General features: G+C 43.5%; 1 protein-coding gene across 1 annotated transcript in view; it reads right to left on the reverse strand.

Annotated features, from left to right (window-relative positions):
- Positions 1 to 22,893, reverse strand: part of KLHL29 (kelch-like family member 29) — a 68,200-nt gene that overhangs the window by 12,106 nt on the left and 33,201 nt on the right. Inside the window, exons 4-7 of the mRNA XM_010195147.1 lie at positions 21,650 to 21,848; positions 18,776 to 18,958; positions 15,812 to 15,992; positions 8,090 to 8,283 (exon numbers count right to left, since the gene is read on the reverse strand). Coding sequence (XP_010193449.1) covers positions 8,090 to 8,283; positions 15,812 to 15,992; positions 18,776 to 18,958; positions 21,650 to 21,848 — 757 coding nt within the window. The remainder of the gene's footprint in view (positions 1 to 8,089; positions 8,284 to 15,811; positions 15,993 to 18,775; positions 18,959 to 21,649; positions 21,849 to 22,893) is intronic.

Below are 22,893 nucleotides of genomic sequence, written 5' to 3' on the forward strand. Positions count from 1 at the left end.
CTTTCCTTGCTCTGTTCTTCTCTCTCCAAGTTCTCAAAGGCACTTTCAAAGTTCATCCGTCCCTCATCCCCCAGTACCCATCTCCCTCTAAACTGGTAGAGCACAATTATCCTCTCCTGAAGCCTAATGGAGTCACAGTGAAAGCTCCACTCTTACATATGAAATTAAGATGTCAAGTTGTTTCAGAATTTTGAATTGCTGCAAATTTTAACTCAGCTGCTTCCTAGTACAGAAGAAACCCACAGTGCAGAGACCAACTTAATAATAACATACAATAGTTTATTCTCTTTTGTATTTTACTTTTGCTTGTGGGAAGGTCACCCACATAATCCAGAAGATTTTCTGAGACCTGACTTCTTTTTCCCCTTCATCTGTCTCATAAATTCACCTGCATTTTTATTTGCAGATGTGTGAAGTACCTCCAAGCAGTCCTGTATTTTAACAATGAACTCTGTGAAGTTGGGGTTTGAAATTAAACAAGTCCCTTATCCTAAGTCACATTCAACCAGAGTTCCCAAGAATGCTTTAAAACTCTTGGCTGTGGCACTATTAGAAATATCGGCAAAACTAACCATAAATTATTGAATAAAATAATTCTAATTTAATTAGTTGACTTGTCCCATATGCTGCTAGCATGCCATATGCACATTATTAAATATGAGCCAGTTGGGCTGAAATTTCTCATGATGGTGTCTGTCTTGATGAGATAAAGGTTTTTTTTAATCAACATTTCAGTGAAACCAATCAGCAGTGTCTGGGAACAAAAGACGGGAAGATACATCGCTTTATTTGAGTTAAAATAAGCCTGACAACCAGTTCTTTAAGAAGTAAAAGTGCCTAAGCCCTTTGGGGCGTGAAGCAGACGTTTCCTCGGTGTCAGGGGACACTACTATAAAAATTACCCATATGAAGCTATATGTTAAAGCCTCTCCAAAATCAGTATTTTCATATGCTCAGAACAGGGTGATCCTCTTGCATTTCCAGTGGAGAATTAACCTGGGCACCGTCTTGCCGGCCTCAGCCCCTGCAACCCTCCTGCCGAATGCAGGGCTTCGGGGCAGAGGAGGTGCGGTATCATCTTTACTACACTCTTACATCTCTCCTAACAGCCTCTATGTAACGTTGAAGGGGTTTATATGTGCCTCCCAGATCTATAATGCTATAACTGTGTCCTTTTACGAACACAGAAAGAGATGGGCTTAAACCAGCCCTGGCAGCTTTACTTTTGGCATTTGCTTACCTCTTGCACAGCTGGTGTTGCAACCCTGAGGTTCTTGTAAAACCACTTTATGGCACTGAATAGTTAATGAGAGATTTAATTTGACAGGAGTTAAGCAAAAGCTAGTGAATTTCTCCAGAAGAGAGATAATTTCCTTAACTGGGGCTTGAACTGGTTAGACTAGAAGGAAAAGAAGGGGTTTGTGGTGTTTCTGCTCCAGCAGGGCCATGAGGTGGTCTGGCTCAGCTCATCTCACCCCACATCGGTGCGTGCCCAGGGGACGTTCAAGGGTGCAGCACCCGGGATGGAAACAGGCAAACCATGTCATGGGTTAAAGTTGGGCTCCTGTTACATTGAGTATCTACAGGCATATGTCAAAAAACCACGGATGTATTAGGAAAATGTCACTGATCCTTGGGAACAGATGGGAAGAAACTAATTCATCCAGAAAATAGAACAAGGAGTATTCAGTTTCTTCTCGGTGCCACTAAGCCACTACAATTCATCAGAAAGACTTATCTGTCCTAACAACCCCGCTCACATCCCTTTCCAAATCAGACTTGCATATGTGACATTTTTTCCACTTAAGACACTCATCAGAAATTTTCCATATTTAATTATCACATCTTCCTGGGCTTTTTTCTTTGACTAGCACTGTTTTGCAGGAGACTGAAAATCTCACATAAAAAGAAAAAGACCTTAGCTCCCAGATCTCACAGGGAAATTATTTGGGGCTCCCTCAAGGCAGAAAAAAACGACTTCTCGGAGTCTGAATCACTGACTTCACATTCCTTTGTGTTAAAGAAAGAGAGGGAAACCCCTTGGTTATTTTTATAGTGAATTTTTTTTTCTTTTCAAATAGGCAGACAGTTCGATATTCTTTTTCTTTCTATTTTTTAAGAGGCAATCATGTTTGATTCTCATCAATTTTTCAATATATCACCTACCTGTTGTCTTTTTACTGCTCTTGGCTTTAGCTACAATCTCATAAATTGGTATAAAGTAAGCCTGAGACAGAGAAACAGAGAAATCTCTGCTGCTTCTTTCAGGAAGGGAGAAGCTCACAGCAAACAGTCTCCTGATCCTGATGAAGATATGGCAGAAAGACACGAGGGACACCCCTCCAGACACAGGTAGAGAGAAAACAGCGGATTTTATTTTTGTTTTGTTACCATGGAGGCAGAAATTGTTCACAGATACAGGGAGCTTGGAGAACTGAAGCCGTCATGCCTGCTACCTGAGTGTGGATGCCCACCTTCAGTCTTTAACCTTACTTCATCCCAGGTGCTACCCACACTCTTGTTGGCCTTTCCAGGGCTGGATAACCTCATGCAAACACTCAGGAGACTCCAACTTCTGTGGCTGCTGGAAGTCCTTAACATGCTCATAGTGCAAGGTGGGTGGTTGGGGAGCCTAATTTTGCAAAAGCATGTTCTGGCTGGGCTTTTTGGTCACTGCTACATAAGCTCCTGTGGGTCAGAGGCTTACCATGGGATACAGCAGGGATGCTGGTTATTTCAGCAGCTTGCTGGAGGGAAGGAAGAAAGGGGAGAGGAAGCACAAAACCAGAGAAGCAGCCTCCTTCCCCCTCCAAAATTCAAGGGGCTGTTGGATATAGTAATCCATTTCAGGCTGGAAAATCTTAAATGGGATTTGGCCAGGACAGCAAGCACACTTGAGATTAAAAGGCAGAATAAATGTAAAGGTAGTAATAGATAAAAGGTACTCTTCTCTCCAAGTGGATAACATTGTAACATCACTTTCCTCTGCTGTTGCTATAGGAAAATATGCAAGTATATTTATTCGAGTGCCAGGTCATTGCAGGAAGGGGTATGCACTCAGCGACAGCCCTTCAGCCAGAGGTGCACTTCACATGGGGTTGATAATTTAACCTACCAGTGCGCTCCTCACTTAGTAATGCCAGCGTGCTGGCTGTGATGGGTTTTGTGGCTCTCGCATCTCTCAGTACATTAGATGATGGTCAAGTAGCACAGTTCTGCTTTCCCTTCCATGATTGCTTAAAAATCTTACGTTGCCTTCCAGTAAAGCACTTGGTCAGAGTCTGAAGTGGCATTAAAATGAGTGGCAGCAGCACTTCATATGGAAACTGGCTATTAAAACCAAGCCAGTTAAACATTTTTTTCAGGAGGAAGAAATGTGGGCACACCAGCAGTCCAGATATAACGCCACCCGAAAGACGGCCGGTGAGGGGGGTTGATGCACATGATGAAGCAGATTGAAGAAAGGAGATCAGTTAATAGAAACTAAATCCATTTTAATAGTAAGTGCCTCGTCCCCTCCCCTAATGCTATGCAGACAAGCTCAAGAATGGCATAGCAATGGATAAGATAACGTCCCTTGGCTGCTGGGAGACTGCAGTCTGAGCCTTAACATAGCTTTTGAGGCCAAAGTGCAGATATCACAGTTAACAGCAGGGTCTCAGATGTCAGCCCTTCCAGCACGGTGCTCTCCTGCCAGCTGATTTCTCATAACTACACAACCTGTCACAGGGTCCTATGGTTTCCCCAATGACCCTTGAGCAAATTCTCCTCAGAAACTCCAAAGTTGAGCGTCCTCACTTGTAAACATCATGTTTTGTGTGTGTGTGTGTGTGTGTGTGTGTGGCAGGGATTACTCGCGTCAAAGCAGAAAGCTCCACTTGTCATCATGGGGCAATTTCAGCATCACATTTACGGGCAAAATGTGGATGAAATGAAGAAAGTTGGACAGATCGTGGCCACGCAGCTGAAATGGAGATAGGAAGTGAAGGGGAGGACACCTGATAAAGGGCAAACACGAAAATACTGACTTTGCTAGGTAGAGGGCAGAGTAAGTATACGTAGAGGGAACACATCAACGAGTGGAAAAAACATCCTGGATGGAGGAAATGGCCTATACAGAGGAGAAGTGGGTGAGACAGAGGAACAAAAATCAAGCTTACTAAGTGGGAAAAATGGTAAGAACTTGTTATGGGACAATAAAAATGCTGAAGGAGAGATGGAACACTCATTGCTTTGAGACTTGTAGGTGAGAGCCAGCCAAACTCACAGCACGGGTACTAAACTATTGGCCTTGGGGACAGGGATGGGCCAAGACATACATCTGATTTTAAATGAATGATATTTATTTTAAAAATAAATTCATGGGAATGATTACGCATTTTAACCAAAACAATAAGCCATGGGACAGTGCAGTAGAAATGCACAGATGCTGCTAACACTTTCCCAGATATCTCTTGCATTCTTAGCTCTGTGATTGTCCCACTTTGGTCAGACACAGCACTCCAGGAGTAAATGGTACAGTGAGGAACCATAGACTTGGATTAGAAACCAGAAATGCTCATAGATCTTTGACCTCTGTGTTCCCATTTTTCTCACCAGATTTTTAAATTTAATAGAGGTGATAATTAAACACTGGTTTTCTTACAATCCAGAAATATTAATCAAAACTTGTAATTCCACCAGTACAGACACTGACTGTTCAGGGCATCAAAAAAGGTACATTTTAGTGCCCTGGCATGAAGGCACAAAGTGAACTAAAAGGCAGTGACAAGATAATTAAGCTCACTTACAATCACTGACTTCAGCACGTCTGTGGCCATCTTGTTAAATAAGACAAACCTCAGGAAGCTGGGCACAAAATACATTTTTAGCAGAGCTATATAGGACAACCTGGCAAGAAATGGAAAGGCAGGTGCTGCAAGTATGCAGCTGGGGCTCATTTACTGTTGTAGGACTTTGGCTTGACAGCAGCAAACTTCTTAAAGCTCAAAACACAAGGAGGGGATGTGCAAGGTGGTTCATCAAAAGACATGCAATGTCAAAGCCCTGGGAAGCTCCATTGCTCCAGTAACAGCAAGCTGTGGGTTGCGCTGCTGTGGGAACATCTGCCAACCCCAAAGGTGGGGCGGAGAGATGCGGGGTGAAGGATGGGGAACTGAGAAACACCCTGTTCTCTCCAACCATGGCCGTGTGTAATCAACACCTGCCCAAAGGCTACCACAGCATCCATGTGCAGCGTCTCAGTGAGCCTCATCACACCTGCAGGAACTCACATCCCAACACCTTCTGGCAGGTGAAGGCGAAAGAATAAATGGAAACTGGGAGTGCATTTGCTGCTTAGTCCTAGGAGCAATTCAGGCAGAAGGAAGCAGGGGCTGAGCTGTGTGGATGCGCTATTGGTCCCTGCTCCGTATCTCCTCTGCACAGACAGTATCCAGCCTGCTACACCTCCCTTCAGATTAGCCAAAAAATGGCACTCTGCTGTGCCATGGTTGATGCCAGGGTTGCCTTAGGTTAAGTTGGCACACAACGCTTTGAAGAGATGGACCTTTTGGGTTCAAATGCATGTCCTGCTGCATTCAACTCACTACCATGAGATACCACAGTGACTTGAAACAGGTTCTGCTGGTCTAAAAATCTCCAGTCACCTCAGCTGTGTTCAACAGCTGCACCTACTGTTGCATATCTGAGCATGCTTGAGGTGTTTTTAAATAATCCACTGTCCTATTTGAGGTCAAACAGGTTTCACTGATCTCTGAGGTGACCTTGAACAACATGACTCGCTGTTAGCTGTCTCAGTTGGCTTAGCTCAGAGGGACACCTAAGAATTCAGAAACCAGCACAAAAAGGGTGTGAAGCTGTCAAAGCTGTCACCCCAGCAGTGACATCAGGGTTCATCTCAGCTCCATTTTGCAAAAAGCACCCCAAGGCTCCCTCTTTCTCTTAGACTGTACCATACTTGGTGTAGCATCCAGTTCCTAGGAGGTATTTTACAAATACAAGTGATACCATGGTTCTTGTAGAGCTGGAGAAATTAAAGCACATTTCCAACATTCTCACAGCCTTTTAGTGAAGGTCAGGCATCACCTCAGCCCAGTTTCCCAGACATTTTCCACCAGGGTGCAATTTTTCAGGCTCTGTGTTACTTTATTTGCAAATAAACTGATGTTAAACATTTCCCAACAAAGACACACAGCAACTCCGCATTTCATCATGTATCTTATGCCTTCAGCTTTACTAATTAACTTTGCTTACACTAACACATAAATACCATCTTTTAACTGCACTGCTGTCTTTCATGTATTTTTGTTAGGAAATAACAGTACATGTCCTTTAGAACAAGGGGTGACAAACCCAACTCTGGATGGTCTGGATGATTTTTTTCCAAGCACGTATGGTGTTGACACCTGCTAGACAGTGTAACAAGCCCAGGGAACCATTTCTTAGCTCCTGTAGCACCTGTACTATTTTGGTAAGGAAAATGAACACCTCTTTGCATAATGCATTCGTTTTTGCAACAGGCTGTGAGTACAGGAAAACCTCATACTGTCTGTCAGTGGATTAAGTGAAGAGCAGCAGCTGTAGCCATGTGATGGAAAAAGCCAGGCAATGGCATTGTTTGCAGTGCTGTATTACATAAACATGACTTTTGCTGGTTAACGCCCTCCCGCTGGGCGCTTCACGCTGCATCATATGCATGTCATGTTGCGTTAGGCTGGACACAAACAGCAGTGAGGGAGTGGGAAAGCAGAGCTCTGTCTGCACAGGAGAGGGTACAGCTGTGTCTCTACCAGCTCCTCATGACCTGATCTACTCGGGAGCCCCAAGAAAAGAGTCATAATAACAAACTACAATGAAAAGAGCAGTTTATTTTAGATTTCTGTATCTGCTTAGGACTTATCTGAGTAACTGTGCTTCTGTGATTTATCACTTGCTATTCCCATTGCTCTACCAGGCTCAATACTGAGACTGATTTTTTTTTTTAAATGAAGCACCTGAAGTCACAGCTTCACCGTGACTGAAAGAAACACTGGCACAGGTTGCCCAGAGAGGTTGCAGATGCCCCATCTCTGGAAACATTCAAGGTCAGGTTGGACGAGGCTGTGGGCAACCTGATCTGGTTGAGGATGCCACTACTCCTGGCAGGGAGGTTGGATGAGATGATCTGAAATGGTTCCTTCCAACCCAAACCATTCTATGATTTTATGACTCCATGATTTGAGGATTTTATCATTCTAGGATGCAAAAGCAAGCCACTGCAAAGCAGCTTTCTCTGCAATAACTCCATGAGTGCTGTCTTTTTGGCCACTCGAGCACAGCCAGACCGAAGACTGCCCACAGCCACCCAGCACAGAGCAGTCCCCTAACGTCCTCGAGTCGCTGAATGCTAAACCCCATTTCCCAAAGCAGCCTAAACACCCAGGGTGCAAATTGCCACAGAAAGCAAATAAGCTGCAATCTTCTGAGTGCTCCTCTAATTTTGGAAGGTGTTGGCTGGCACATTGGAAAATTTAGCCTCTCGTCTTGCTCTTTATTCAGTAAAATGTTTGCTGAGCTCGAGGCTATGATAAACTGATAAACACAGTTTTAATAATTTACACGTCTTGGAGATTTCAGGCATGTACGCCTTTGGACACTACTGATAAATCCCAGTAAAGAATGCCCACCATTTCCCACAGGACAGGAGGAGTTTTAACAATACCATGAGTAATTACACATTAACTAAGCAGAGCTGTTAAACTGCATGGAGCAACACATGATGCCAGGATGAAGTTTCACTGCACTTTGCAATTTTTTGGATCTAAAATTACTAGTTGCTCATACCTAATAACTGCTTTCCTTTCTTCTCTACTTCGAAGTCATCACTTCTGGCTGATCACTAGCTGTATTAATGAGTGATAATTGCCTTCAGTAAAGATCCAGATAATTGCCTCTCTGGTGTAATATACCATGCATCCCTGCCAATCTGTTGTAAACATATCTCCCCACACCCCCCAACACATTTGCTTTCCACAAAGCCATTAGAATACCTGTAGCACAGACATTTCTGTCGTAATATGGGTTTACTGTGCCACCACACATCCCTTACCGATCATCGGAGACTCTATAAAACTCCATGTGTTAGTCTGAGGGATGTAGGACTGCAAGACCCCTGCAGCTCGGCCGGCTTCGTTCACCCCACCGAAGACGTAGATCTTACCACCGCAAACGGTCGCAGCGGCCGAATGGACGGCTTTTGGCAGAGGAGCGATGGTTTCCCACTGGTTGGTGATTGTATCGTACCTAGGACAACAGCAAGAGGAGTGGGTTGAGAGGACGCAACGCTGGGGGAAGAGTAAAGGCAGGATAGACAGGCAGAGAAAGCAGGCTGGGATGTAACAGCAAGAGCTTGACAAGCAGAAGAAAAGCAGATGTGGAAATGCATTTTCTAACATCCTACAAATTCAGCCACTTGATAAACAGTGTAATGAATGCTTTTCCTGAGCTTTTAAAACATTAAGAAAAGCCCAGAGAAAGCGGGTTCTATTTTCTGCATATGCCTCTCAAATTTCATTATAGTCTAAGCTTAAAGAAACTCTGGACATCTTTGTTGAGATGTCTTCCACTAATTAATTTCTATTAATGAGTATACAATGAGATTATTCTTGCACATCAGTGCAGTGATATCCAATAGCAACCGCAGGCAGGCAACTGTTAACACACTTCAGTTGTTCAGCCGGTGGAACACATCTCACCTGCAACTTAATGCGACTCGATAGCTCTTTGTACTCCACTTAACTGACCAGCGACACACATTTTGTGCCAGAATAAGTTGCCCTCATTTAATTTCCACTGTGCAAACCAAACTGCTGTGTTCCATTGTGGGATGCTGCAAGCATTAACGCTGGAATAAGATTTCACCATCGCATCCGTATTTGATGTGAAGCAAACAGAAAAAGAGTATGCATGAAAGTGCTAAATTAGTTTTAAGGTCATCAGTATCTGATTTAATTAAGCCATTGACCATAAGGGATGTGTGGTTAATAATCCATGGATAAAGATTCATTTTAGACAATGTCACAAGTACAAACGTCATTTTTTTTAGAGATAATGTGGCAGGAATCCAAATAGCTGCTCTAAAATGAGTCTTGGAGACAGTGGAAAATAATGTGATTTTTTTTTTAGGCTTCTGTATTTCCATGTGATGGCACATTCAGTCAAATAAGAGAGTTTCCTGTGTAGCAATTAATCAGAATTGTTGACTGGAAGAACAGAAGCCCTTATCATCCATTCAGGACTTTTGCTCTTGATTTTAGTGATATGAAATATGCAAACATGAAATGAATCCATGGCCATGAACCCATCTGTAAAGAACGATTTAGTGACAGGGGAATTCTCCCTTTGCACCATGTCCCTCAAATATTCACTGCCCAAACTTGGGGAAATGAAAAGGGACAAAAGATATAAATGATGGAAACAGCACAAAATAATGTGCTTAATGAAACTGCATTAATGAGTTTCCAAGTAATATAACCGAAAGTAATTAACACACTCATAAAAATGAAGCAAAAGCAAGAGGGAGGCAAACTTTAACTAAAAAAGATGAGGAAAGTCCTTTATAATGAGCATGGAGAACTGCCTTGTACAATGCTCTAAATTAGTTACTGAGAAATTAAATTCATTTACAACAAAATGATCAAAGGGGAGAAATATAACGTGATTAAACAACACGGTGCTGGGAGCATTCAGGGCAACCCACCTCTACTGGACTGATTCGTAAGGTTTGGTACCAAACTCGAGCCTGCAGATGCACGTCTGACTGCACAGGCAACTCCTCCAGGTAAGGCACCATATGCTGCAGCTCCTGCTTTTGCCCACAGCACTCACGCCCATCCCAGCAGATATGCAAAAACCTTGCATAATATAAAGTTTCACACATGGCGTTTGGGTTTCACTTTGCTAACTGTAGTAATTTGGGGCTTGGTAATTTAGTTGCTGAGGTCTTATTGTATAATGAAAGCTGGTTAGGAAATTGGTTATAATTGACTAGGAACTTAGAAAATATAGAGCTGAGAAGAACTGACATAATGCTCCTTTCCAGTTTCTCAGCTTCTAAGATATGAATTACACCGGTCACCCGATATTTGGTGTCTCACACCACTGTCACCTAGCACCAAGAATGGTTGTGGCTGGGAGAAGTGGTCTGAGACAGGACGGTGAGCAGCCGTGTCCCCTTCCCTGGTGATGGCACAAGTACCCAGCCAACCACAGTTCCCAAGACTGATCCGTTCCTGCCAGCGACTTTCTTGATCATCCTAGTAAGTTTTTGGAATGGAGGGGTTATAATCTTCACACATGCTGGAGGCTGGGTGTGGCTGAGGACCAAGTCTACACAAATACTGGAGGAAGGTTCAATTTACAAACAGTTGCCCCTTTTCTGGATGAATTTCACTACTGGGACCTCAGTCCTCCAAGACTCCACTTTTCACCCAATTTCACTGCTCTGTGTTCACGCTCTATGATGACAGAACTGACCTTTCTTTCTCCTACTCTCCTTCATCTGAAACAAAAAATTACCAGCTTCGTTTGGTCTGCTGAAAGCCAAAGGCTGCAAATCTACTGGATTTGTAAAAGTGGGGCAGCTTAAAAAATGCTCTTAACTTGAGGATCTTTTGGTTTCAAAAATCAGTGAACTGTAAAGCAGGTGGAAGCCGGTCCTTGTCCACCTAACTCAGGCACTTAACGTGGGTTTCCCACAGGCTGCTCAGTGAAGCAATCCTCAAGTTAGTCCTTGAGAGGCAGGTTTCCATCATTTTGGGTCTATCTCAAGTCAGCTTTTAGTGTGTTCACCCAAGGATTTGCACCAGATTAATAAAATTGGTTTAAAAAAGAATAAAGTGGAATCTCTGTGACCTTCCAGGAGAGGAAATAACGACACCTGCTTTACCTCTCTGCTCTAGGGCCTTTCCATCTCTCTCATCATCTCCAGCATTGCCATCACTCCACTGCCACTAGGGCTAGCGGGGCTCCGCAGCTGCCTTTGACACTGGCTCTGCTCAGGGGCCAGCGGGGAGGGCACTGATTTAAAGAATAATCACTTTGATCTCTTTCCATTAGTCAAGCTTTGCATTTGATTCCCCTGTTTGAAGCCGTAGATGGAGACTTAATGGGAGCTGGCTTCAAGCCACGCAAAGGTTTTTCTTCCCTCTCTTCCACTGCTCCCTCCAGTCCTGGTGAGTCCATGCTTGTCCTTGGCTATGGGCCTACCAATTTCCTGAACTTGGCACTTCAAGGACATCTCCCTTCACGTGACTGACTCTTGGTTTTGCAGTCCTTGCATGCTACGAACTCACGTGTCATTTTACTTGACACCCTCACACGCCTTCCTCTGCCCCCAGAGCAGTTATGATCTGAACCCAGCAAAAAATATCCCCTAGGCTTGAAGAGAGCACACACACAAATAACCGTGCTAGTTTTCACAACTCTCCATTTTAGGATTTAATCTGTGGGCCTGATCCTCCTCCTGTTTCACTCATTTCGTTCAACACCTCCTTTCTTGCTCTTTCCATACCACCTCAGTATTAACAGCAGAAAACCGTTCATTTCAAGCTGTGCTGCTTCACTCTCTGCCTTCTTGACTCTTGATCTCTTCAGTACCTGAAAACAGTATTTCTTTATCTCCTCAGTGTCTTAATTTCTCTCCTTCTAGGTTAAACAGCTTTATGAGTATCTTCATTTATTCACATTATAAAATCCTTACATCCCAGTCAGTCGCTTACAGTCGTGCACCCTTCAGTTTCTTATACATTATTTAATTCTGTTTGCAGGAAAGCTGCTATTTAAAATAGAGCTGTACAGTGTCATATTGATCTGCTCTTCAGATGATTCACATGTTGTTTGAAATCACATTAATGGATTACTATTTTTTGCCTTTTTTATTTTCTTCTGACTGTTCTGAGGAGCTTAAGAAACTATCCTTGGACAAGGCTATATATTTAATTTTCTTAAGATGTCAATAAAACAGTAGGTTCTCAAGCAGTTTCTAAAGCTTATAAGGCTTATTCTTTACACTGAATTTTTTAGACTGTCTTCCAAGTACAAACTGCCAGTTGAAGTAATCTCCCAATTTTAGACAACCCTATTGTAAAAGTGCTGTCAGGTCAAGGGGCTTCATCTTCTTCTGTCCTTCAAACAGATAATAACCACAAAGCACCCCCATTTCCTCACTTTTAGTCACATACATTGTCTTGTCAGCATATGTAGTCTTCTCGGATCTCAAATTGCATACATTACGGGGCCCATCCATTATCTAAAAACCCAGTTCATGGATCTACTTCATTTCGCTGCCTCCCAACCCAACTCATATCTCAGAAGGAGACAGAAAGTGTAATACCCTCTCGCCTCACACCTAATGACTCGCTCCCTGTCACACAGGAACTTGCCAGAGGGGCTTGATGGAGAACTGCAGCCGAGCCGTTATTTCCCTAAACACTCATTCCAAAAACATAACTCTCCCTGAATATATACCCATGTACAGCCACGAAAATGGACTTATAACTCAGGCCCTCTGGCACATGCATATTGTTTTAAGATGAGTAACGAATGACTCCTACTCGTCTGTTTGTGATAGTGCTGTAATATTATCCATCGAGCCCGAATTTTTACTGCCTTTTTACAGACAAATGGCAGATAAAGGGTAAAAAATCTCAGCCCTGTTGAAGTTGATGGGAAAACACCCACTGATTTATGGGGCACCAGAATTTCTGGTGGAGGCTGCACCCTTCCGCGTCAATGACACAGCAAAAAGCAAGGGGAGAGGAGCACAGGAGCTGATGCCATAAATCATTAGGTGTCCGGTGGTCCCTATTTGCTTTAATGCTTTCTAATGGTGCAGCAGATGTATTAGGTGCAGTCAGGTGGTAGCGTGTATGGCTAAGACAGTCTGACATCTGTTTTTTAAATAAATGCTATAAAAGCATTTTTGTAAGATTTTAACCATTTAGGGTGAAATATTCCAAGAATTCCAGGAACAACAGGTGGAGAACAAGAAGGGAACATCCTCAGAGACCCTCTGTGGTGACACCCTGCCGTCTCCATGCTCTGGGGCTGCTAACTGGTAAGGTCAGGGTCGGTCACTTTGGACCTGGAATGTGCCTCCTCTGAGGTGAAAAACAACCCAAACCCCAAAAGTGCGCAATCCTAAAATTCAACCCTCAGGGGCACAGTGTTAACTTCAGAGGTTAATGTAATTTTTGCCATCGCCTGAGTTTGAGCATATGATCACATTACCTTATTATTTTAACATAGTCTATTTGTAAGGCCTGCTGCAATGCCAGAGAGGTTTCCACCCTCCTGAGAGATGGGATCTCAGTGCCTCATCCAAAGCAACCCAAATTCAGAAGGCCTCATTGCTTGCAAAAGTGGGTACAGTGATTCACAGCCCTGAGCACTTGCACAAATGAGCTGCCTGGTCCAAATGGGAAATGCTTTTGTCTGAAAAGGCCTGACTTTGCTCCGTACAGCTCTGAGGGTCACCTTTTTCTCACCTGCATTTCTAACAGCAGAACCTGAGGCATCCTTTCCAAAATGCACAGCTTCAGCCAGGCCATGCTTTGCTTCTGCCATCCTCACTGTCATTTTAATACAAAGAGTAAATAAGAAAACAGCCCCAAACCTCTCTCATTTCTTGGCATAACCCAAAAGAGGCCATGTTGCACTTTTTCCATGGCTGTGTCTCACAAGTCACTTCATAGACAATAGCAGATTAATTATAACCACGGGTTTAGCAAATCCCCATGGCGAGACATCCTTATTGGGGTTGAGACAGCGTGCGCTGAAATGATAGGGAGTTAAATCTGCTCCTTTCCCACACAAAAGTCTCTTGGAGAGCAAGAAACTGGAAACCAGCACGGCTGCTCTGACTGAGCCACGCAGGGCACGCCGAGGGCCTGAGTGTGACTTTGCAGGCTGTAATGTCATTTGTGGCCAGGGTTTGTGTGACTGAGATGAGAATGATGGAGGGGGGAACTTTCCTTGATTTGGGGTTCATTCAACTGACCTACACTTTGGATGCTTTGTTAAAGAGGGACCATGAGAGTCAGAAATGAGACTCTGGGAAAAATTAGAAGAGATCATTCTAGCATCTATCAAGACACCTATGTCCAAAAGCATTATTTTCATGTTCCTCTTTATCAAGAGATGAAATAAGACTGCATCTCTTTTCTGGGCTTGCTTCCTCCCACATTCACAGAAACATTTCTGTTAGTTAAAAATTTACTGACTTAAATTACAGGACAAATACCTTCAGAAATGAGAAATAAATATGCATAAAACAGTGAGATTTCCTTCAAAGCAAGTCCCGAGGGCAGTGTCCACCTTAAGCTCAGGGTTAAGGAGCGAAGCAATGCCCACAGGATGTCCCTGCCCATGCACCCATTCCCCAGACTGGTCTGTCCCATGCACCAGACAGAAATCATTTTGGGGAAAAAAAAAAAAAGTGATCATGCCATTAAAGATTGTACCAAAAAGCAGATCTGCAGAAGGAAACTTTATTTTTGGCATCTCCTAATTTCCTGTGTGTTTGACTTTGAAACATTAATAAACTGTAAATAAACGTTTTGATATTCACTGTTTACGTGATCTACTTAAATGAAAAAATAAACACCCCCTGCATAAATGGAACTGCAGCATCAACCTCCAGAAGTAAAAGATTGAAAGCATCTTTAATCCTAACTTTTTGAAAATGTTGTTCTTTTTTTAGCAAATCTTTCTTAATGACCTATCCCTTTTTGGCTTGTCTGTTAATGCAACTTTTACTTGAAGTCACTTACTTCAAAATGTTGCTGAAGAAGTACTCAAATTCAGCACTTAAAACTGACAAAAAGAAAAACTCATATTTTTGGTTGCCAGAGTCACTAAGGAAAAACATTTCACAAAAATGTATCATTGATCTATTGCCACAATGCATTTTTAAGTGTTTGGGTAAGGCTTGGGCTGTATCGATCTTTTTGGAATGGAATATTCTTATACTGCATTTCAAAGTGGTTTCTATTTTTTAATGAAAACATTGATATGCATATAAAAATTATGGTTTTATTGAATGTAGTGGTTGACATGGAATCAGTTGGGTTTGGAATTTTACTTTGTGAAATGTTTCTTTTGTGCTTTTGTTCATTTTCTTTTTTTAAGTTCCATGTGAGAACAGGAAAAGGTTTAAATCTGGAGTCTTCTCAGAAAGAGAAATTTCCTTTCTCTTCCATCTCTATTCAGCCCCTCTCGGCCAGGAATTCAAAACTGTTTCCATTTATCGGTTGGTTTACACAGAGCTTGGCAGGTCCTAGCCCCAGGCCAAGACCACCAAAGGGAGGATCTTCCTTCCAGCTGGGTCAAGGCTGAGGTGCTTTAACAGGAGAGCACATGTGAGAAACCTACTTTGCTGCTGCTTCTTTTGGGGTTGAAAAAAAAAAAGGATTATTATGGTCTGTAAAGACTTTCATCAGTACTGATTCAAAGGAAGTTTATTAGTTCACTGTATAATCTGTGTAAAGTGTCCAAAGAAGCTTAATTCCTCTCTTCCCTCCCCCGAGCAAACAGACAAACAAACTGGCAGCTTTTGTCTTTGCTTTTGAAACAATGGTTTCCACTGAAGCTTTAAAAAGAAATCTAATCCTGCATAGTTTCCTCCTTTCTTAGCTGCTATAAAAGCTTATTTTAACACATACAGCCCATTTGATGTGTCCTTTAAAAGGGAAACGGTCCTTTAGCATAGCATGAGGAAAAAGCTCCAGCAAGCAGCATGGGTTTGGGTTTGGTTTTTTTTTTAATATTTTACCTTTCCACATGGTCAACGTTGCCTGCCACACCGACCCCTCCAATGGTATAAATTTTCCCATCGTACACCAGACTGTTATGTCGACACCTTGGGACTGTCATGCGGGACACGAGGTTCCAGTTATCGAGCAAGGACATGTAACACCAGACATCGGCGAGCGTGACACCCGACTCCATGCCGCCTGGCACCGACGTGTGGGTGAGGGAAAGAAAAGGGGAGAATTACGTGAGATCCTGGAACGGCAGCAGCTCTGCACACAGCAATCAAAGCCAGTTACAAAGTTAAAAAAAAAACCCTCTTCAAACGACATTTGACTAATTAAAATAAATCACCCTCAATACCGAGCATCTGTTCCGATGATGCATATCTATGTCATTTATTCATGCGCCCCAAAGGCTGCTTTTTTTTAATAAGATGGCATGAAGAAATCAAGATGTCAGACTGCGAGGGACATGTACATAAGGGGATAGACCCTTTTCAGTGTTCATAAATAACTTCCAGTCTATTAAATTACTGCAACACTTGCAAGAAGGTGTCAGGAGGCAGAGTCTATCTTGGCTTGCGAGACACAGGCCAGTCTGAAATCTAAACTGCTTAATACAGTGATGGATTGAAGCAACACATACATGGGCAGAATCAAGTCAGTGCTTGCACTGGAGGCTTAATGCCTAATTTTCAGGGACAAATTTCTTATTTATTTTCATTTGCTGATAAAGGAAAGAACCAGCTGCACCACTCCTGTAAAACAGTTCAAGATGCTCCTGTGAAATATCTGTATGGTCATTTTTTATCTTCTGACTGAACCTTCCAAGGTAGCCACTTTGTGGGTGTCTTACTATCCCCATTTTGAAGCAAAAAGGTGAAATAATTTATTTGAGACCACACCAGGAGTCAATGGTCGAGCCAAGAAAAGAAACTAGACTCATTTCTGTGGTTTAATAAGAAAACCAGGCTTCCTCTTTGGTATTTTGCTCTCCAAACCTATGCTATGCAGTGTGGAGTCCAGTACTTGGAGCTTGCAGGGGTTCATCCCCATGTCTGTTGGTTCCCCTTCCCTCTTTCCCATGCCTTGGAAGTCTGAGCAAAGCAAAATACCCACTGACACTCAGCTAGGTTTCCAACCATGCAGGGCTTCCAGCTCTCCTACTGTAGCCTCTGAACACCATCCAGATTCAAAGGAAAAAGTTCAAAAAAGCTTTTAATTTAGGATTCAGCAGTTTTTGTTAGCAGGTATGGCACTGCCTAATATGGCTCTACATATTGGAAAGTAGCTCAGCTAAGAATAGCTAAAAGTCAACATCTCACAAAAGCTGCCACAGAAGGCTTTTGCTCCAGCAGCAAAATGAGGATGGGCAAAAAAACCATCAAGAAATAATTTCCAATCGATCCTTAGGGCCCCTATGCAGTATTATGGAATTTAACACCATAAGCAGCAATTTACAGAAAAAAATGCAGTGAGGGAACTTGGCAAGGAGAAGGCAACAGCTGTAACCCCTTACTGGTACTGCCTGGTGCATTCACACTCCCAACTACACCCTCTGATCACACACCTCTGCACCTCCCTGCCCTGGCTCCTCTCATCATCAAACCTCCACTCAGCTGCCATCAGGGCATCCTTGCATCACCTGGTAGGAATTGCTTTTCCCCTTCCAGCCAAGCAGAGGTACCACCTGACTGCAAACAACCAGACACCGTGATGCTGCGGGCGCAGCAGAGACAGCCACTTTGGGGGATAAAGCCTTTTAAGGAGCGCCGTCTCAGTTTCATGGAAACTAAGAAGATTACAGGGCTAGTGACTACTGTCAAAAGAGAGGTCTCAACAACAAGTACAAAACGTGAATGCTCCTGTAAGCAAACACTGTAAGTGTAGGTCACATATTTAGTAGTTCAGCCTATCTGTCTCAAATTCCATAACCCACCATTTAGACTCAACTACAGCCAGTATTTTAAATTGTGTTTCTATGGCAGTGAAACCTCTTTGCATGCTTGATGGTTGTCAGATCTATTTTCTTCACGTTGCAACTGCAAAATATTGCTGTTGACTGCTTTAAGAGAACATTAACGCCACAGAGAAATGAAGAATGATAAAGGCAGGGAAATCCCTCTCTCTCAGCCTCCCTCCCACTTGTCTTTTTTTTCCCCAGGAGCAGCTGGGTAAAACTCCTGCATGTTCTTTTTTGACTGCACTGCCTACGTGGTAAGGAAGAAACTTCTCTCCCAGCCCAGTAAATCTGGGGAATGAAGGGACTGAGAGCAGCTCTGTGGAGAAGGACTTGGGGATACTGGTGGATGAAAAAACTGGTCTTGTGCTGGCAATGTGTGCTTGCAGCCCAGAAAACCAACCACATCCTGGGCTGCATAACAAGAAGCATGTCCAGCAGGTGAAGGGAGGTGATCCTCCTCCTCTACTCTGTTCTGGTGAGACCCCACCTGCAGTGCTGTGTCCAGCTCTGCAGTCCTCAGCACAGGAAAGACACAGACCTGTTGGAGTGGGACCAGAGGAGAGCCACAAAAATCATCAGAGGAGGGGAGCACCTCTCCTATGAGGAGAGGCTGAGAGAGTTGGGGATGTTCAGTCTGGAGAAGAGAAGGCTCTGGGGAGACATTACGATAGCCTTTCAATATATAAAGGGGGCTTGTAAGAAATACGGAGAGAGGCTTTTTTTCAGGGCTTGTAGTGAAAGAACCAGAGGTAACAGTTTTAATCTGCAAGAGGGTAGATTTAGATCGGACATATGGAAGAAATTTATTACAATGAGGGTGGTGAGACACTGGCACAGGTTGCCCAGAGAAGCTGTGGATGTCCCATCACTGGAAGTGTTCAAGGTCCAGCTGGATGGAGCTTTGGGTCTAGTGGAATATGTCCCTGCCCATGGCAGAGGGGTTGGACTGGATGATCTTTAAAGGTCCCTTCCAACCCAAACCACACTGTGATTCTATGTTTCTATGAAATCTGCTGCTTACCTGAAAGATAGATGTTGTCCCCAGCGCTGACCACGCTGAAAAACTCCCGATCATAGAAGGGCAGGCTGGCCAATGGGTACCACTTGTTGTTTTGAGGATTTAAGCAAGTGACTGCTGTTAAAGCACGTTGATTCATGCCGATCATCTGACGACCCCCAACTAAGACTATTACCTCGGCTACACCTAGGATGCAAGGAAGAAAAATAATGTTAAAAGATGTCATCTCTCAACCAGGCAGGAGCCTATTAAAAAATAAGGTAATTTTAATGTATCATATATAAAGCCGGTTTAGTCTGTGCAATCAAACCAGGAAGGGTGAGGAAAAAGGGAGTTTGTGTGGGCAGGGGAGTGGTGGGTGAGGAATGACACTACGAACAAGCTTGGGAAAACCTGGGAGGGAGCATGCCATCTGGGCAAAACTTGAAATGGAGAGAAATAAAAAGGCAGTTCCATGTAAAGACGTCCATTGACTTCAACTGTCTTTGAGTGAGACCTGCACATAGTGAATTCCTGTTCCACTGAAGAAAATGGGAATTTTGGCTGTGATAGCTTTGGAGCTTGGCCATTATCCTGGGAAAGTATGCTTGGACTTGAACTTGAAGAAGGTTCTCACACTAAAACCTAATGTCTGGAGGAGATTTAGGCTATTAGTTTAGCTATGGTTCTTCATCCTGATCTTCTTTCTGCATATACTCTACTAATATATCATTTTCTGTTGTTGGGGTGGGTTTTTTTTGTGCTTTTCCCAGAGAAAGCAGGTTTTCCAGATATAGATAACATGCTCAAGCCATGGATCAGGGTCTTATTGTACTAGATGCTAGGAAACGTTATGGAGATAGCCCCTGCCCTGATAGAGTTACTAACTGAGATTTATCTGTACTTGAACAGCCCCCCCAGGCCCATAACATGTAGGGAGTACGGTGAGCTAACTCCTGGGTTTGTGCAAATGGAGAAAACTTCTGCAATCCACATGTCAGAGTTTTCATTCCCACTTCACAGCCAGAGCCGAGCTAAATCTGATCCGAGTGTTACTCCAGACTCATCCCTGCAGTGATGGGTCACAGTTTAACTCTGGGACATTTTCTGGCTCCAACCCCAAGATTTGAATGCTGGGCATAGTTTGGATTTAGCATTCAGCAGAAGCATTTAAAAATCTTTCTGCAGCAACTATAAGCCCCAGTGCAATTTGTTGCCAGGAGAGGTAGGCTTGCACGCAGGACCACAAGCTGGAAGGGATCACCATTTCAGAAGCTGTGCTTGTGGCCAGACCCATTGCTGTGATGCGTTTTGGTGCCCAGCCCAGAGTGTGCACAGGCAGGGGGGTCAGCAGCACAGCAGAGAGATTGCCAGCAAGAGAGATGAGGAGCTGCTGCGGTGAGAGACGAGGAGCTGCTGCGGTGAGAAACGCGTCTTGGAGTAATGGATTATCGTCATTCTTGTTTAGTGTTTTCAAAAAATATATTTGTGTCATTCAAGCAAGGTTACTCTCTTAAAAGTTATTAAGTTAAAGTGCTGTACGGTTTTAAATAAATATTTCTCAGTAGCAAGAGATCATTATTTTTGTGCCATGCCAGAAAATCTAATCACCTGTGCAAGACATAACTTGATTATAATCAATGACCTCGAGAGGGCATGTGACACACTGCAGCGAGTCCACAAAGGGTGTTCAGAGATCCTTTGTGCCTACATGAATGCCGTTGATATGCAAAATAACATGATTCTATATAATTAGACTCTGACCTAAAAAACTATAATCACCCTCTCTTACCCCGAGAGAATCACTTTTCCCTCATCAACAAGCTTCTGGAAATGGATCGTATTACACCTACAATTTTATATACATAAAATAAGCACTTTTCAAAAAATCCCTTCAAACATCACACCATTAGTCATCTTCAATGAAAGACTTTTTAGGGTAGATTGTTATTGAAAGTCCTCTACACTTTATCCTTCTGAAAGGTGCCTTGATGAGGCAGTCTCCAGAAGCTGCAAATGCTGTGGTTTGCTATGCCATCTCCGTGCCACATTAGCATTAGTGGCAGCGACAGAAAGTTTTGTCTGGTTTTGTGATTGCACCTACGGGAGGCAGAAGTACAGGCAAGCACGTTAAAACAATTCACCTGACTCATCTGACTCCTTCTTGGATGCACATTTTTCCTACATGGTATTTGCACCACTCTCTCTTCAGCAAATATTTAGGATATTTCTCACATCACCACAATACGGGCACTGTTGGCAAGTTGGGCACTTGGGGTTTTTTTTTACGGTATTTTTCAAAAAAATGCATGCATTCCTCAGGTGAGAAACTTCTTGAAGAGACACAGTTCTCCATAGCTGCTGGGTTTTTAAAAGGGAATATATCACATGTGATCCATTTGTTTTGGAGGCAGCAACCAGCCTGAACTGGTACTGTTAAACTCACCATATCAAAATAATACATTTACCTAGGGCTGTGAAAGTGGAGCTGTTTTATGAATATTACTCAGATCTTCCCCATAAAAGGCTGAATGGCAAAGACACAAACTGTTCACCTATTTTTGCAGCTAGAGAAACTGAGGCACAGAGAACAAGGGGCTCACTTTCAGGGCAACCAGGGAACGCCACGGTCTCTGCCAAAGATAATAATTAAAAATTAGGCTCCTTTTACATCTTGTTTCAGGAGTGTGCATCGAAACACCTGTATCTGACCATTGGGAGACGCTCCTAAATGCTTGAGCAAAGTAGAAATGGGAAATTGAGCTTGAAATACCACCAGGCTCTGAGAAGGAGCCAAGGGAAGGAGCCAAGGTCCATCCTCAACCCAGGCCACATCCTGGCCACGCCTGGGAGCTGCTGGACAGGGAGCTGGTGTTGTTGAAGGAAGTTTTGCTTTACCTGCAGAGAGCCTGGGCCGGGTCCTGGGTGTCTGCATCTCTTGTCGGGCGTGGGGCAGCATGTGGTAACGTTTGGCTTCGTTCACAAGGTCCCGACAAGCCTCCGAAGACTTTATCAACTCCTCGTTGTCAACGACGTTTAGCAGATAGCTGGGATGGATGAAGGGGAGCCGCACCACTGCCAGCAACTCCGCAGCATACTGTGAGGGGGGGAAATAATAACACACTGCAGCTCTGATGCCAGAGTTCAACAGTGTGGCACCTCCGCCTCCTTCCCTGCAAACCGTCCCGTCCCCCAGCCCGGAGAGATGCTTGTCATGGATGCTGCATGCAAGTCTTGCCTAGCAATCGCGTGGGACAGAGACGATGCAGCCCTCAGTGCTCCCCAACCCAGGCTGGCTTTGGTCCCAGGAGACTGAAAGCAATCTCCAAAGGGTGGCAACTCTTGCTGCATAGCACTGTATGGAGGATTTTTTTTGAAATAAAAGCGCATTCTGAACTCAGGCTGAATATAACACCCTGTGCACTGGAGATGTGGAGTAAGCTTTTGAGTTTTCTGAATTAACCTTGAAATGTGAGCATGGTTGTTGCACTGTAAAAAAACCCGAACACAAGTCTTTTCTGGCACTCTAAATGTGAAACAAAAGCCAGTAAATAGGGGAGATTTCAACAACTGCTATGGTATTGGCTGAATAATACCAGCTAATTTGCTAAAAGTCTTTTAGTTAATAAGGTTTATTTGTTGGTGAAACAAATCCATGTAGTTCTGGATTTTGGGGAAGTTGGACTCCAGAGGGTGCTATACAAATACTGACAGTAAGTCTCATCTTCTAAATAAATACATTAAACCTCGGAGGGCAAAGGACACCCGAGCAAATGAAGCTGTCTGTCACTGAACACGGCTTAAAGGAGAACAAAACCCCAAGAGAGAAAACTGCAATTGAAAAACCAAGAGTCCATCCCCAGATCATTCTTTTTATATATAATTGGTTATATCACAACACACCACAAGAGTACAGTGAAAAGCAGAGTAATAGAAAAATGTGGTTCTCGAGAAGCAATGCACACAAACAAGATGCAAACTACGGGTGCGCAGCAAGAAAAGATAATCATCTGCTGTAATAAATATTCATATAGTGGCAGCATCCAAAGATCCCAACTGGGATTGAGGCCAGGATGCAAATAAATATTCCTGAGGTCCATGCGCCTGGTCCTAAGGAACACTGGGCGTCAGCAGCATCTGCT

Source organism: Mesitornis unicolor, unplaced genomic scaffold, assembly GCF_000695765.1.
Source record: "Mesitornis unicolor isolate BGI_N332 unplaced genomic scaffold, ASM69576v1 scaffold3242, whole genome shotgun sequence".
Classification (NCBI taxonomy): domain Eukaryota; kingdom Metazoa; phylum Chordata; class Aves; order Mesitornithiformes; family Mesitornithidae; genus Mesitornis; species Mesitornis unicolor.